This window comes from Rhipicephalus microplus, chromosome X, assembly GCF_043290135.1.
Source record: "Rhipicephalus microplus isolate Deutch F79 chromosome X, USDA_Rmic, whole genome shotgun sequence".
NCBI lineage: Eukaryota > Metazoa > Arthropoda > Arachnida > Ixodida > Ixodidae > Rhipicephalus > Rhipicephalus microplus.
The window spans coordinates 40,911,262-40,929,696 of NC_134710.1; the positions used below are offsets into that span (position 1 = coordinate 40,911,262).

The following is an 18,435-nucleotide window of genomic DNA, read 5'->3' on the forward strand; positions in this document are numbered from 1 at the left end:
GACCCCCCTCCCTTGCATAAAAATCATGGCTACGCTCAGAGTGTTTTGAACAACATGTTGAATAAGGTGCCATAAAATTAAGAATATTCAATATATCCATAAATCCATGGCATTAATACAAATGAAGGCTATAAAGTCACAATGTTATCTTCATTACGAGCACTTCAATAGGCAAACAATGGTCCTTAAGAAAGAAGAGAGCATAGTGGCGCAGCCACGGGGTCACACAGCAGGCCCGAGCCCCTCCTTTCTGATATTTTTTTGCCATAGTTACAGATTCCAAATTGACACTCAACCACATCTGCCCAGCCCCAACTTTAGATCGAAGAACCACATCTGCCCAGCCCCCCTTCCTTCTCAAAAAAAAAAAAAATCTGCCTGTGCTCCTGGGAGAGCACTCTCGGTTAGATCTTGCAGTCAGGTTGCCACTACGGCTTCAATTATACCACAAATAAGGGACATCGGATCACACACAATGCAACTGTTATATTTCCCTCTCCATAAACACCAATTGTAGCTTTGTTATCAAGTTCACTGATGGCATTTTCATGTGCCTCATTACAGACAATAACAAAGCAGCAAATTCTGTGACTGATAAAGCCTGCAGCACTAATCAAATGCAAGAACTGCACTGATACTTGCAAAGTCTCTTCCACTTGAACGCAACCTTTTGCAAAAAAACCTACACCACCAAAGTTGGGTGCATGTAAACCCTCTTGTTTCACTACTCTACAATATTTGACAGTTTTTATGTTTGAACAATTAGCAATTTCTGGGTCCTTTGCTTCAGTGAAAAATTAGTGTTTTTTTGTTCTTTGCTTAGTAAGTAGAATGTCAGAAAAGTTAAACATTCGTCTGTACCTTCGTGTACCATTTGAGTGGAGTGTACTGTAAATATTGATGAGCGCAGTGTTCCCTTCCGATTTGTCCTTTTAACTCGCTATAAGTTATCTAGGCTAGGGTAGCAGTAAAAGCAGTGCCATGTTGTTCTTCAGTCTGCAATGCACTTTATCAAGCCTTCTGAAGTTTAGCACCTGACAGTGGTGCCCAAGAGTAAATATAGGCACTTGGGGAACAGCATAGATGCATTAAGGACCCCTCCACCATTTCATATAACATCTGTACGAGTCTCATATAACATCTGTAAGAGTCTGTCGGCATGCATGCACAAGCTTTTGATAATTTATGGTTGTGAACAATATCCAAACAGCTATCACCTGTGGCCATCATGCTGGTTGTAATGCAGTTGCTAAAATAACATATGGGGGAAGGAAAGTGAGGGGCCTCAAAAGTTAGCGGAATAAGCAAGCAATAGTATATTGTGGGTTTCTGGCTTGCATACACTACAGTAATAATATTTACATTTCATGTCCACAATATTACAGATCAAGAATATATTTTCCCACCATTTCTGGCATTTGCGCTGTTTTTTCTCACTATTGTAGCCATGTTTTGCTAAACTTCTTTTCTGTACGACCTTCAACAGGTGTTTCAATACCTCTCCAACAATAACAGAGCCACAATAAAATCTGACACTACACTCTTGCTGTACTGCAGGCAATACCATTTTCATTTGAAGAATAGAATGACCAGTGCAATAATTCTGCAGTGTTTCAATTCCATTGTTTATTTACATATGTACAGACCTGTACAGAACTATAAATATATAATTAACAAAGCACAGCCATCATCACTGTATGAACAAAACAAACATGGTATTTATACAATGATGAGGTAATCTCATGACATTTACATATCAAATATATTGACTCACCAATACATTTACTGTGGCCAAAAGTAATGCTAAGGCATATCACACTGCCGTGGCATTTCAATAAATCCAACATTAACATCATAAGGCTGTGAATGCTTTCAGTTCTGGTCCGTTCTAATGATACGCTGACAATAAATTGCTATTGCTACAAGAGGAATGCTGTGTCTGAGACAGAATTACTTACCTGTCTTGTGCTGGTATCGAACAATAAAAAATGTACAAATGGCAAGACATATGAGATGTGTGTCACTGTGCTTGAAAACATTTGAGAAACCTTTTTTTCTTGCAAACATAAAAAAACTAGACCATGTATTTGGATGAATAGATGCAAAGTATCAAGTGATTATGTAGAGAAATGACTGAGTGAGGCGAAAAGAAGAGGCTCATCACTCAGATAGAGATGACGACTGACGATGAGAAAGGTTACGGCGTCGAAGCCTGGCCAAATGGGCGATTTCATCGCTTGGCTGGAATGCTCGAAAGAGTGGGTGCTGACGAATGTCTTTAGCAGAAGGCCGCTTCTCACTGTCATGGCTGAGGAGCTTTTCAATGAGCTTGCACTAGAAAAAAAACAGTAACATAAATTAACAACGACAGTACGAAAAAAATCACGCAGAAATAAATTACTGGTTTACTATGAACACAACAGTTTATAATGATTGATTAGATCAACGTCAATGCAATAAGACACATTTTACAGAATAAATATTTTAGTACATGCCATGAACAATTACAAAGCAACTAGTTGGGTTCTTGCACTTCCATTTATCTTAAAGCAAGCAGACATCTAGATAAACCTAATCATGGTCAGTTTGATTTTTCAGTTTGAATATTGCTGTTGCAAAAAATTTAATTAGGAGGACACTAAAGTCAAAACCAATCTTTCTCGTACTAGTAGTAAACTGCTATTCCACAATACCAAGATCACCACACCTGCCCTGAGAAGATGCTTGTTAAGAGACACAATGCACAGAGAAAAAGCACGGGTGGCAATGCCATGTTGAAATTATCCCACTAATTGCCATAGCATCATAAATTAAGACAGCGCATAATAGAGACGCCGTTCCTGTTTGGTAAATTGAAACACATTGTCCTTTGATAGGGCCAGACACATACCATGTTTCAGAAAATTTAGTTGAGTCAATGTTGCTAAAATACCAAAAATTCATTTTTCATTCTGCAACGTATTGCGAAAAGATCTTAGTGTGAAATTCAGAAATGCATCTTTGATCTTAGGCACTTACACTGGAGATCTCAGAGTAAAACTTTTCCATCTAAACCAATTTATCATTTGACTTTAGTGTTCCCTACATAGTGAAATTTTTATTTGTAACTTTTTTACTGTTATCTGTAGCCATAATTCTGGAAATGATTAAATTGAATTATGAATGCTTTATCATACGGTATAATTTCTAGGGTCGTTAATTATGACCCATTTCATGACACCTGCCTAAAATCGTCAAGAAACTAGGAAACTAGCGCCCTGCAGCTGGGGAACACCTGACACCTTGGTGATGCTGGCAGCGCAGTTTTGAAATTGGGGCTCTGTGTGCAGTAAAGAATGACACAATGTGGGTGCTTGAATATGTGTTCAGCTTGTTAAGAGCACGTCCCCTCCAGCAGGAAAAAGAAAAGCATTCCTGGCATAAGCAGCTACAACCTCCATGAAAACAGCCCGGCAAAAAAGTGTGAAGTGTGAAAGGCAAAGAATACTAGCCCTCATTAGGTGCCAGTCATGGTTTTGAGTGCACCCTGCGAATGTTCTGGGACGTCAACAATACTCGCTTTTCTTGTAAAACATCCCACAGGGCCTTCGTCAGCATCATACCAGTGGTGATGTCGTGACAAACTGCCAACTCAAATAAGCACTCACGCTTACTTAAAAACCATATTAAATGCCTTAGAGGCAACATGGGCCCCTAAGAATGAGCTAGAAGCGTCCAGGTACACAGGACAATCAAACAACACTAACAAGCCAATGTCTCAATTTTGGTGTCGGGTCTTTTAATAAATTTTTCGTGAGGTTCAAATGTCACACCAACTGGCCCAGACGAAAGCACTGCTAAGCCAAATTTCATGTGGTATTCACTGCTAGACCTAGCAATGAAGTGGTATAGAAACACACAAAACAGACAGAGGCAGCACCAAGATTTCTAACTGCGGTTGCGCCCACGACAAAAGAATTTCTTCTGGGGGGCAGAGAGGCAGGGAACATATGCGTTGTGTTTTGAACATATCGCCTCTTTGAGGGAATAGGAGAAGGGGGGGAAGGGTGAAAGTTTTGGAGGGCTCCAGCACCCAAGTGTCCATCTCTAATCCTGTCACTGCTAACACACTCAAAGTTAACATTGTCTACAGTAAAAACTTATGAAAAAAATTGATGAGAGGGGGCATAAAAGCTGTGTGTGATAGTAATTTTATGACACAAAGCACACAGGTTGGAACCACACCACACTGTCATTTATTAAATGTAGATTATTCCTCAGAGCTAGTGAAATTCAATTACCACAAACGGTGTTTCTGTCTGTGGCCTGCAATTTAACCAAAGATTTGTTGGCAAGCTCAAGCCTTTAAAGGCCATGTAACAATTTTGAACATAGAAAGCAAAGTGGATCTGAAATCTAGGCTCCTATGAACATGCGAGTTAAATATTAATGCACTACACGGAGCAGGGAACTGCATGGAGGAAGCAAGAAGGGCTACACATAATTCATAGTGATTAATGCACTTACAGATGCCTGAATCAGTGCTCCTATGTATATTATTGACTGCCCTCAAGTAAGGCAGCTTCACAGTAAAAGAAAAGCAAAGCATAATGTATCAATAAAATATAGACGACCAAGTCATAGCCAGACACGCGTTTCCAGTCACTCAATTATTATAGACAGACAAATATTTGTTTCTGACATATATTGTGATGAGTAGGTCTGAAAAAACCTAAGACCACAGGCAGACAAGTCCACTTGTCAGAACATTGGCTCCAGTGACCCGCCATGTTTTAGAGATTTTACATTTTTTCGAGGTTCCATCTTCCCCTGAACTTTTACCCTATTTAAATGAGTATACCTATGTCTTCTGATTCAAAGTGCTCTAATGTCATGCATAATTTCAGTGTACAACACCCCACCACATGTGGTCATACCATAGGACCACGTTCGTTCAAGCTTCTGTGACGTGAGTGTGGACTTCTTGAACTGGGCTCCGTGCATAACAGACAATGAAACAATATGGCCACAGTAATATGACAAATGGTGGTGCAGTGCAACCAGACAAGTGCCCCTCCCAAACTGTCAGTCTACCATAGGACACCTAACAGTTTCCGTTTCGTAAAAAACGGAAACTGTTAAAACTGTTAAAAAACGGAAACTTTTTTTTTTCTTTATTGTCTGTCAGTTTCATCAGCTGCCCATAACATAAAGAAAACAGGCCGCTCAGACAATTTCCTTATTTTTGTACTTTCGTAGCTAGGGTTTATGTTCAGCCACCACTTTGTGCGATGACCATATGCCCCATGACTACCTGCAGCAAAAAAGAGCGTTCCACACTCATCGCCTGGACTACAGGCGGTGCTAACACTCCCAGGTATTAAACACACATTACTCAAAAAAAAGGATGGGGGAGCACCCTCCGTTTAAGCTCAAATGATGGAGCATCAGAAGCGTAATTTGAAGGTTGTGGGTTCAGATCCCAACGACGAAATGGGCAATTTTTTCGTCTGTATTAATTTCTTTCAACTCTAGGTGAGAATCATTACAATGCAGTTAAGAAATCACAAATAATGTCCCTTATGCTTTCCTTGGCTTAAAGGAGCACCGGCATCAAATTTCAAGATCGAGATGTGCCCATCATTCGATTGCTTGGTATGCATTGGTCCTCTTGGCCAAATTTGAATGGCATCCCTCGCGTGGAAGTTATTTTAATTCTATGTCAAACAGCATAGAAAAGCTAAGGAGAAAAAACGGAAAATAGACTGCCCTGCGACATCGACACCAGTGTTACACACGTGTTCGGTGTGATATGTTCCACAAGTACCATCCTGAGTGACGATTCGCTAGCAACAATGACTTAAACGATCTAAGTGTGTTTGGAGCCGACTCCCGGCCATGCTCTCCCTAGTGGCTCTCTATGCTGTGTTGAAGCGTGCATGTGATTCGTGTCGCATCGACTGATTTGACATGTGCTCCACAGCGTGAGTATGATCATTCAGAGTGACAATACGTGCCAGAATGTCAGGGAACCGCTGCGCAGAGAGAACCTGCACGTCGAGGCACAGAAAAAGCGGAAGTCGCGTGGCGTTTCATGCCTTTCCAAGCCACGAACCTCAATGCAGCCAGTGGGTTGACTTCGTACGCGCCGATGGACAGAGGAACTGGACACCTAAGAAGAACAGCCGCATTTGCTCCCTTCACTTGGCACCGAACTGCCCCAGGGTAAATCCTGTGTTGGCGAATGAGCTGGGTTTCACTGGCAGTACAAGGCCCCTTCATGAGGCCGGGGCTAAAGGGAGAGGGGAAGAACGAGTTGGCGCTACTTAACCTAGCCGGCGGAAAACGCATGGAGGAGCTTTAGTCTACATCATCAGAGACACAGCTGGACTGGCTGCACGTGCACTCCTAGCAGACGAAATGCCAGTGTGCGTGATGTCACCATTTTTTGTGAAAGTAGCACCAGCTGTGCAGTGGCCTCGATGTGGCCGTGAGGTAGCGCTGACAGCACTAGAATTTAGCGGGCTTTGGACCCATTTTGAACCACGTTTGATAGAGAATATATAAATAAATATTACAGATATTAATTCGTACCTCAGATGCATTTTAGGTCGCAAATTGCTACTAGGGGTCAACAGCTACTCGTTTACACAAAAATCTTGACATGAGTAAATTTGATGTTAGTGCTCCTTTACCTGTCTATCAGTTTCATTAATTTTTTTTTGCCTGTTAGCCTAATTATGAAATGCTTGCCACTTCCAGATGATGGAACTCTGTGCAAAAACTCAATGAAGAATGAGCGGAACTCAGATTATTTGTCTCAATTTTTTCTTCCTAGTTCTCTGCCATTTGATATCTCTCAACTCATTGCAATATAATAAACCTATAATAAACTAGAGAGAAAGACAGAGAAATTGAATGGGCAGAAAAACCACTATGCCATCTCTGGCAATTATATTGCCAGAGATGGCATAGTGGTCGACGGAAACAGCCTGGCAGAGAAGAAGGAGTATGAGCATCGTCTCAAGGAGCTTCAGCAGGCTTGCATGCCAATCATGAGCAAGATGCACCAATATCAAGGGCTGAAGCACGGGTCAACACCTCACCACAGTGGCCCCACTGTTGAAGAAGTGGACCGAGCGATGGAACATCACTTAGCTATTTAATGTGTAAATGGACTGCATTAAACTATTACTGAATATAACATGTAAAAATGTACATCTCTGTCCCTTCTCAGTGGTGCTTGAAAAGAGCAGTTTCTAATATGTAGATCTCTATCCCTTTCAATGTAGTGTTTGAGAAAACAGTATCTTCTGTGATAATTCTGTGATACCTTAGGAACGAACAAACTTTTTTCATTGACTCTTTACTGTGGTGCCTCAGTAACTTCTGTGATAATTCTGTGATACCTTAAAAACGAACAAATTTTTCTCATTGTCCCTTTACTGTGGTGCCAGAGATGGCATAGTGGTTTGCATATTACATCTTACTATCAGCTTGAATTTTAATTTGCAAGCAACAGTTCTCTTTTAGTATGAAATAAAATAATGGACATTAACCTACGTTTAGTATGAACGGACAGTGAGAAAGGAGATCAAAACTGCCAGAATTTCAAGTGAAAGCAACTTTAAAGATACGTCAACACCGAAACAACGTACGCAGATTCAACGCAGCGTGAAATGCTCCTGCAAAACACAGTGAGAAGCTAGAGCATTGCATCAACTTCCACATTGCCCGGGTCATCAAAATTGAAGGTAGCTGCACCAAAAAACAATACTTGGAATCTTGACATATACAAACGACACCAGTAAACATTGATACAAACGACACCAATAAACATTGCTTAGCAGGGGTGGCACCCCTGCTAAGCGTGTATAAGGGTGCAACAGCCAAAATCAAATTTTGAGCAATTTTTAGAGCAGTAAAATGTTACTTTTGGAGCACAAAAATCCAAATTTGGAGCAGGTTACGGGGAACAAAACATAAATTTTTTATCCCAAAAGACCAAATTTGGAGTGGTATGAAAAAGTAGTCTTATATTTAGAAAAAAAAATGTACAGACCATTCAACATGTGCTAAATCATGCAGTGTAAGAGCACTGCTATTTCAATAAAATTAATGTTTTGAACCACCTCACTGAGCAAATAATGATAGTGTCCACATTTGCCACCTTTGACTCTGCAAATTAAAATGTGGATCTGCCAAGCTGGCAACCTTGAAATTCAGGGTATTTGTAGGAGTGGCAGAAAAAAAAAAAACTGGCATACAGATTTTTTTTTTTTAGGGCGCCAGAAATGTCGTAAACTGCTCCAAATGATTGGCAGTAACTTTTTCAGACGTCACTGATCCTTCTAGTAATCACAAACATGCGCTGCATACTTGCTGAGTAATTGAATAAAATGTGCTGCGTCCCGTGATGAGTGCTAACAGCCCCTTCAAAATCACAACATGCTTTTCCACAAGGCACCAGTGTAGTAAGGCAAAGGAGGATTAAGCAACGTTCTGCATGAGTTGAACAAATCGTGAAATGCCGCTATGCCCCCCCCCCCCCTTTCTTTTTCCTTTTTTTTTTGCAATAGGATTAGCTTTACAGCACAACTTCTTGGCTCACTTACAAGGTGCGTTCGACCAGATAAAGTAACAACAGTGCGCGCTTGTTGGCTCGGCGACAGCACCGGGTGTCTATTGCCGGGATCACGCAACTTCAAAACAGAAAAATGTTTTAAGTGCCGTTGATATGGCAACCGACGTGGTCGCCGGCAACGCCGATTTTCGCAGCACGTTGAGTCTGTTTGCATGCAGGAAACGCGGCATACGCTTCCAGCTCTAGCTGCTAACATGCCATAGCCACGTTCGCTAACAAGGAAGTTCGCATTTCCCGCGAGGCGTTGGTGGCTACGGCAACGCTGTTTTGTCTTCAAGTTGCGTCATCCCATCGATAGGCATCCGCAGCAGTCGGCGGACCGATGGTGCGCGGCTTTGTAACTTTATCAGATTGATTGCGTGTCATGAGTGCCCTGACCTAATTGGGGATACATCTTACACCGTGGTATAGGGTTAGGGTCAGCGCGCTTGGATTGACTGATGACGCAAATTACATGCAGATAGCCAATGTGGCCGCCATATCTCGCTGAAATTAGCACGATCGAGAAACTTTGAGGCTGGTCAGGCATTTTGGCATAGCGTGGTGCAGTTTCAGCAAATTTCATGGTTTTGGGGCTGCTCGGTGCAGAAATGGGGAATTGTATCAAATTGGCGCAATAGGCACGCACAGTTGTTGCATGCCTGGTGTATGTAAACTGTCTCGAGAACCAATGAAGAAGACAGCGCATTCGAATAAGTGGCAAGGAGAATGACAGCGAGTGGGCGACAACCACAGAGTCACCCCAAAGAGACCAAACAGGTCTCAAAATGTAGGGCCAGTTTTCTTTAACTAAAAACTTTTCAATTTAATAAGCTACCAATAATGCAATTCTTAACTCCGTCATTGTATCTGCAATTTTTCATTTGTCGTACTGCGAGGGTGTCATAATGCATTGTGCCAGGTTAGGCCCTGTATTACTGTGCAGCTACATATACACGCATTCCGTTTCACAGCTAAGGACCTGTAACCGATATTCTTGGGCTGCGGAGGACAAGTAATTGTCTATATGTACTAAAATTTTTGAAAAAAGAAAAAGCATATGCCGGATTACTAACCCCCTCATATAATTTTTTTAACATTTCAAGTAAACGCATGCTGTCACAATCCACAATCCCATACGGCAGCGCTGCGATCTGTGGGTATGACGCAAGTTCCGAGAAACAATCCATTTTTCTGTCGGAGCTTTTCAGCGGTGTTCAGCCCCTCAGTGTTTGTTGTGGCGTCAACATTTTCATTTGCTCATCATACATGCAACCTGTCTGTGAGCACAAATGTATGTGTGCTCGCCGCTCTTCCTCCTCACATGGTGAGGAAGAGCACTCGGCCAGAAGCATAGAGAAGGAAAGAGCGAAGCCAATGAGGGCCTCTCTTGTATCATCAAATGCATCTAACTCCGCTACCACAGCATTGTTCCAAAAAATTTTCAAGGCTATGCGTTCGTCGTAAAATCATTCGCAACTGCAACACCACAACTAAATTTCGACCTCTGGGCGGTTTAGGGGCCCTTTAAAAGTACAGGTGTGTGCTCACTGCACTGCCTAGCCCCCTACAAGTGCTCTGAAGTCAACGCTACACACACTTCTGGCATTAAACACGAAGCCTCTGGGAATGAACCACTCCAATAGCAAACATGGAATGAAATATTGCCCTATAGGTAGTTCATCAGTTTTGTTAATAAATTATAATGCGATAGAAAAGTCGCGAGCAACAGCAGAGAGTGCAATGATCACCTGCGATGTATCATTTGAATCTGACATTGAACATGTAAAGCTTTTTTATTAAAAGTTTGTCACATTACAACACTTTTATGCTGTGTGTTTGATGCATGGGTGTGTGCGTGTGTGAGTGATCGTGTCAAGTTTTCGCGCTCTAATTAACTTTTCGAAATGCTCTACCAACTAGCCCAACAACAAGTTCTCTTTTATGCTGAACATGTGTATAACTACTTGAAAAAAATTTAGTGTTTCTCTATTGGCGCTTAAGAAAGCATAAATATGCTTCAACACTATGCCCATAACTGTACACATGATTCAGTACAATGCAGCAAAATTAAAAACAAATTAACCATATTCTTAGCTTTATCAATATTACTGTGCTTGCTAATGACAACATACCTTTTCTTAAATGAAATACAGCAGTGAAAATTGACGCACACCATGCAAGCGCGCATGTGTGAGGGAAAGAGACACCTTTTCTGTCAGGTAACAACCTTATGTAACACCCAAAAAATGGTAATTACCTCATTAGCATATGTCTTCACAAACTTCGGTGGAAAAATAAGCCTCTTGACATTCATAAGGACCTAAATAAATAAAACAGAATACAGCTGTAAGCAATGAAAGTGCCCACATGGGCCGAGTCACAAGACAAAAAAGACAATTGGGACACAACTCCCTCTTCTGTCCTAATTAAAACACAAAACAAAAACCCGTCATACTAGAGCCAACCCTGTTAAATATTTAAATAGGTCTGTTTGCCAAGCAGTTTGCCTTAAGAGTGCCGCTATGCAAAACATATACAAAGCTTGCTCAAACAGCTACTGCCCGTGAATTCACATACTACACCAGTACAGAAGTTATTAAAACCAATGTGAAAGTTTTTCATAACGTTTCAGTGAAGCTCGTATCACAAGTGGTAGCATGAAATGAATCCAGATAAAAATGAACAGGTGGTCCTAGTCACCATTTCTAATTTTGATCATATTCATCTTAGTGGCAAGTTTTGTACCCACAACAATGATTCTGAAAAAAGTATTGTTGAAAATCGAAATTGTTTACAAAAAAATATTGTTCACCAAAAAAAAAAGCTATGCCGATTCCTGAAAACACTTCACTGATTTTGCCATTTCCGAACTTTGAGTGCAATAAGTGAAAAAAAAAATAATTGACTTCTTGATCACATTTTTTTTCCCAAAAAAAGTGAAATACAACTATTTGAGTATTTTATTTCACTTTGCTGAAGAAAAAGTTTTTGGGCGAAAAGTCATGAAAATAATTAGCAGCCAAAAATACCTGTAATTTAGGAATTTATTGCTGTAGACAAGTAGAAATGACAATAAAACTCAGCAGATAATGACAACGGTATCTGTGCTTTATTTTGAGATCATTTTTTTACTCTGTGGATAATGGCGATGATATCTGTGCTTTATTTTGAGATAACTTCTTTAGCTTTGCTATTCAGCGCTATGCTTTAAACTTCTGCCGTTATGTGTGTGGTTTACCAAAATTCCAAAGTTTTCAAATAATTCTAAAAACAAACATCTTTAGTTTTTTTTTTATAGTCTGGTTAAAGTAAAAAATGTTATCCACCATTCAAAAAAAAAGGAGGGGGCAAGAACATTGCATTATTTGAGTTCCTAAGAAATCACAATGCTTCAAATGTGACTGACTCAGCCTAGTGGCCATCCTCTAATTCTACCTGCAAGTTGAATGCAGATTTCTGTACTTGACATAATCAATATGAAGTTGTTAAAAACAAACAACTACATTGCTGGACTGCATGGTTCAGCAATCTTTGTCTTGTGATTCATGGCTTGGCAATCTTGAGCAGACGATCCCTGGTGGAGGCTGCTCATGGAGGAGGGCGCTCACATAACATGAATGCTTGTCATTTAAGTGTAAACTCCACTTGCGAAGTTCAGAGGGCAAACGAGTAGGCTTGAGCCAATATTCGAACATTTCGAATATTCAAACGACTGTTACAGTACTTGAACTTGCCTCATTGATTGATTGATTTGTGTGGTTTAACGTCCCAAAACCACCATATGATTATGAGAGACGCCGTAGTGGAGGACTCCTGAAATTTTGACCACCTGGGGTTCTTTAACGTGCACCCAAATCTGAGCACACGGGCCTACGACATTTTCGCCTCCATCGGAAATGCAGCCGCCGCAGCCGGGATTTGAACCCGCGACCTGCGGGTCGGCAGCCGAGTACCTTAGCCACTAGACCACCGCGGCGGGGCTTGAACTTGCCTCAATTCAAACTTAATAGGTAATTTTCAAGTATTCAAAACGAACAAATAAAAACAAACCACAGTCACGGGTCTGTCACCCTATGTGAATCTGAAGCGCAATTTTTTGATGTTTTGCTACATGATGTCCTAAGCGTGGAATCATTCGCGCATGTCCTGCAACTATAACTCTGTACATGCCTGCATGCAAACAAAAAGAAGCTTTTTTTAATAAAGTCAGTTGCAAGTTGATTTCCTATCCTGTCCTCTTTTTTTTTTTTTTTTTTTGTCTATGTGAGTTGTGTCCTTAATATTTCTTCAGAATGAGCCAACTAGCCCAAGAACACGCTCCAGTAAACTTCTCCATATTTCTTTGCCATTCCAAGATAGTTTACTTGACGGGGCTCGCAGCACTCTTCCAAGCTATGATTGAATAACTTCGCTATCGAAGTTTATTGTCTCACGAATCACTTGGAAAAAAAAGCTTTTTCACTTTCGTCTTGACGAGTGCACTGAAAGCTACACCAGGGGAATGACAAAGCAGTAAGAAGCTATGTCACTGCACATCACAACTTTGAGCATCTTCTTTCTCCCCCTCCCCTCCTTTTTTCCCCTTTATACATCTCCACTCACTTTCAGTTAGATGATGAGCACATTGCTGGTGTGTGGCTGCACCGCATGCTGGCTAAAGTAACTAAGCAACACAACAAGTGCAATTGTTTTTTTTTTTTAATTTATTATTTCCTTAATATTACAGGAAGAGGAGCAAGAGCTAAAGGCCATGATGCCTGACAGAGGCTCTTACTTGTTTGCACATTCGGCATGCATACAGATGGTTTTGATGCATGTACAACAATAAAGCATCAGCATGCACACTGTCGTTCTTTATGAAAGGGAAAACGCGAACGCATGGCCTGCGCTCTGCGGCAGCAGCTTACAGCCCCATCAACCGACAAGTAAAGAAAAAGCGCTTGCTTTTGGCGCCATCTATGGCCAAGCAAGATAACGAGTCATGGCCTGTAGACAAGCGCTGCTAGATTGAGTTTCCTCACTGCTCGCTCGGCGAGTTATCTCGAGCAATTACTGCAGCTTGCGCCGTGGTCGCGCACAGTGTTTGATGTGTTGGCAGCGGACTACGCACAGCAGACGTGAGCAGAGATGGAGTGCTATCTAGCAGCGCTTGTCTACCGGCCATAACTCGTTATGATTTTTTTGCAACAGATGACGCTGGAAGCGAACGTGTTTTCTTTTGCTGTCGGTTGATGGTGCTGTAGGCAACATTCGCAGAACGCAGGCCATGCATTCGTGGGTTCCCTTTCATAAAGGACGACAGTGTACATAACTAAATGCAAATAGAGCAAATACAGTTTCACATTATACAAGTACCTCCAGACAACAAAAAGGTATACAAACACTTCATAAATTGATACAATAAAAACACTTTATGTAAAATGAAAAGATATCATGAAAACACTTCATGAAAAAAAGTATATCATGCTTCATGGAAAAAAAGATGTATTAAACAGTTCAAAATTATGTACCTTAATGCATTAACTTACGAAGCCTGAAACTAGTGAAAAAAAATATGCATAAATGGTGTATAAAATGTTATTTTTAGAGCAAAAGTCTGACCAAGTACCTGGTGTGCACCAGCTTTGTCCTATGTCAGCTTGGCTGATAAATAGTAGCTAAATCAAGATAGTGCATCTCGAAGCCTATTGAATAAGCTAAACAACACACTCTCTCTGCCATTTGTAAGCTTGTAAAAGAGAAAAAGCATGCAATGGCAAGTTTATGACTGGTATTGGAAACAACTATGATGACAATGTTTCTTCCTTAATCATCGGTATAATTCCGTTCGACAATGTAGCTTGGCAAGAAGGACGAGTGATCTTTGTGTTTTTTTTTAATATGAAACTGCGAATTTCCTCTTGCAGGTAAGAGAAAACATTCGACTTACAAGTTCACAGGAGCATTTGACTACTTATCTGCAGCGTTTCCTAATTATGTTAATAAAAGTGTCGAAAGGCCCCATCAAGGCTTGCATGCAGTGTTTTCCTCACTGTCAAGTGACTGGGCAATATCTTTATAAGACTTATGAAAATAATACTCTGAATGTATTCTAGCTAGGCTTGTGCAAATATCCGAGCACTTCAAATATAAACTATTACAGTATTCAACAGAAACAAATAGGTGCATAATAGTCCAGCTGTAACTCCCCTGTACATGTGGTTTCACTGCGGTAGAAGGGTGCTGTACCGTGAAAACTTTTATCTATGAGAAATCCACACTGTCTTGAAGCCCCACTTCAAGGATAACAGGGTAGTTCTATCAAATTTCGAGGCTATAACAAACCTGTTTGTGGTTTTCTTCAGTATGCAACTCCACATGAAGTGTCAGACACAGCAAACGTTTGGAATATATTTTTATTCATTGCCAAAGTGTACCTAAATGCTTATTCTTCCAATGAAGACCCATCGCTAGCGCGTCCAACACTGCATTCACAACTATGAATTAATAATTAATTGAAATATTTAAACATTATCCACAAACATGTTTGAGTTTTTAAGCGAACTTGTATATTTTAATTGAGGTAACATGAATGCAAAAATAACGATCCGTAGTGCCACACAACTTTTGCGAGAAACACCTGAACCACTCAGCGATCATTTACAGCTGCTGTGTAGCTGCGCAAAAACTGCATCATGTCGCCATAGTTGTGGCGTTTTGACGACCATTGACCGGGTGGCCTTTCAAAAGGGCCCGCGTAACACAGGTATTAGTTTGCACTCGTCCTGTGTGTCTTCTTTTCGTGCATTCTTTGTGCCTGAGAAGCGTGCTTCTTTTTTCAACAATCTGCTTGTCGTTCTTTGCGTGACATTTCAATTTGTTGATATTGCATTGATTGCTTCACCCATGCAGCGAAACTATGACTTTAAGAGTTTTTTTATTGTTACACCGGCTTATATGATCTACGTATAGTAATTTATAATTACAGGTTATGACTTGCATTCTACTGACAGTAAAATCCTGCTACCATTCAAAGTTGCTTCCACTTTTTTTGAACCAAACAGAATGACATCTGCGCATGCCTTAATCCCATAAAAAAAAATTGTGCAGGTTAGTTGGGTCATGACAAATATGCTCATTTTTCTTTATACACTCGAACCTCAACATAATAAACCCAGGTATAACAAAATATCAGTTATAACGAAGTAAATGTAGACCAGTCTTGTAAATGTAATATATATAGTGTTAGGAATACACCTTTATTACGAATTTTTGCATACAACACACTTACTATTGTATAAGATGCCACTTTGCTATAATGAGGTTTGAATGTAATATGTGATGATGTACGTATACTATTAAAAATTATTTCACGAAAACTCTATATTCACTTCGAACGTCAAATTTATTATTCGCATAAGCCTAATTCTGGCCTACTTCTTGTATGCATAGATCGGCAAACTCACTCGTGAGTCGACTTACACTGAATCGCTCAGACTTGGATCGAGCCATGAGTTAAGAGTCTCAGAGAGCCCAGGGTGAGTCTGAGTCCAAATGAGTCCGGCTCAGGAAAATTTTGATGAGTCAAAGTGAGTCCAAAGCATACGATACATTTCTTAAGCAAGTCTGAGCGAGTTCTTTTTTTTTTTTTCCAACCTATTGTCCCTGTCTGCTCATCTTCAGCATTACTATCAGCTTTACCTGTATTCACATTTACACTCATGTCTACTGACACGTATTTCAAAGTAGTGGTATCGTTCATACACCATTTTAATATTTATTGATCAGAGGTGTCAATTACGAAGGTGAGTTGCTGTGTGCACTTTCAGTTTTTAGTAAGCATTCGTGGTGTCTTGACTTCCTTCTTATGTGTGTGTTTGCACGCCCTGTCTTTTTTAGTATGAATACGTACCAACTAGCTCAGCTCTTATGTTATTCTACATAAAAGGTGCATTTATCTTCCTGCTGCCCACTTTTTCAGGAAAGTTCTTGATGAATATATTTTGTTATCTATTTAAAAAAAATGTCTCCACTGGTTTAAAACCAGTTGGAACTCTTACTCAGAGCTACTATATCAGAAGGCGCTTAAAAGAACCCCCGATTACGTGAGATACTTGGATTAAACAACGTTATCACCATGGTCGAAGAAGCTAATTCTAGGCTAACGGACTCATGAGTCAACTCACTCGGACTCAGATCAAGCCTTGAGTCTGAGTGAGTTCGTATTTTGGCGAGCTTGAGTCCAAGTCAGTCCGGTTGAAGAAAATTTCCATAGAGTGAGTTCGAAAGAGTGCGGCTCAGGAAGATTTTGGAGAGTCTGAGTCCGAACGAGTCCTAAACACAAAATATATTTCATGAGTGAACCTGAGTGAGCTCCACAATTTTCGCCAGCCTATGCTTTCATGCATTATCAATTCACTATTTTTTTTCTTTCTACCAGAATGTTTACAGCATCTTCAAGATACACTATGTGAAGCTGCATTTCTGAAAAAGCAAAAGTTCAGAAACTTCAAAGGATTCTAGCTCAAGCACAAAATTAAGGTTAGCTGGCTGGTATACCTTTACTCACCTTTGATAGGTGACAGGAATATAATAGTACATACATTTCTGCTTGCCCCCGACTATACTCGTAATTGCACGCTTCACGACCACATAAAGGAAGTCTTATGCTAATAGCAACAGCATGCGAACTTACCTGTATTCTCTCCATTTGAGTTGAAAAAGGCCATAGAAGCTCGAAAAAAATAAGCCCCAGAGAAAAGATATCCACTGACTGGTTGTACTTGAGGCCATCAATCTATAGAAAAGACAAATGCCAATACTATTGATGTAACATGCTAATGAAACTACAATGTGGCTATACAGCAGTCAATTGTAAGCAACTAAAAAGTCAAACTAGGGGCAACTGACAAACAGCAATTAACTATTGTAAAGAAAGCGACACAGAGACGGCACCCTTGTTACGGGCCGGCTGTTCTATTCTCTTCTAGCCATGTATGCGCCTGTGCCTGAGCACTGCTTTTGTAATCATTACATTCGGCCACGCAGCAAGTATATGGCATTCTGCCCGCAATATCTTGTCTCACTTACTTCACCGTCACCTGTAAAAATCATCTCTGGTGGTCTGCACTGGCTCTTCCGCGGTGGTCGTTCTAGTACGAAGTGGGGTTGCGGTGAGAGTAGGTTGTCTGACCCAGCTGACAGACATTCTGGGGGCCGACACTGGCTGTGTCGGATTGGTCGCTGATGGCCTTGGTAGCGCTGTGACGACTTTGGTCATGCTTTGGTCGTAAGAGAGCAATGCTTTAACCATAGCGGCATGTTTTCGATGTCTGCAGCCGTGTCGGTCTCTCACGCCTTGATTGGAGAGGCATCGCTGAATCGGATGAAAATGCCTCTGCGAGTACAAGTGCTCGCTGGTGTGTGTCTGGGATACACCGAATCCGTCAAAATCGGAGTCATAGATGTGGCAACTTTGTTTTGGGAGCCCACAGTCTGGCCATCTGGTAACATCGGGTGTACCGCAGGGCTCTGTCCTTGGTCCTCTTTTATTTATAATTTACATTAACGACCTTCCGATGCACACATCTTCAAATTGCTGCATGTTTGCTGACGACTGTGTCATTTATCGTACTGTCACTGACCCTTCTGACCAAATGTTATTACAAAAAGACCTCAACCATATCCTACAATGGTGTGATGACTGGCTTATGACCTTAAACCCTACTAAATGCAAACTAATCTCATTCACTCACTGTCTAAACCCTCTTCGCTTTCCTTATAACATAGCTAACGTCCCAGTCGAATCAGTAAACACTTACAAACACATACAAAACTATCGATTGTATGTT

At 40.8% G+C, this 18,435-nt stretch overlaps 1 protein-coding gene across 4 annotated transcripts in view; it reads right to left on the reverse strand.

Moving 5' to 3' along the window:
- Positions 1–1,601: 1,601 nt before the first annotated feature.
- Positions 1,602–18,435, reverse strand: part of LOC119175844 (eukaryotic translation initiation factor 2-alpha kinase 3) — an 87,585-nt gene continuing 70,751 nt past the window's right edge. For 3 of the 4 annotated variants that reach the window (XM_075876282.1, XM_037426846.2, XM_075876283.1), the window contains 3 exons: positions 17,280–17,381; positions 10,863–10,925; positions 1,602–2,334 (listed from right to left, as the gene is read on the reverse strand). In XM_075876282.1, the coding sequence (XP_075732397.1) occupies positions 2,161–2,334; positions 10,863–10,925; positions 17,280–17,381 (339 nt within the window). In that variant the 3' untranslated portion in view covers positions 1,602–2,160. Of the gene's footprint in view, positions 2,335–10,862; positions 10,926–16,770; positions 16,919–17,279; positions 17,382–18,435 lie in introns of those variants that run through there. The other variant, XR_012886639.1, reaches the window with a different exon arrangement.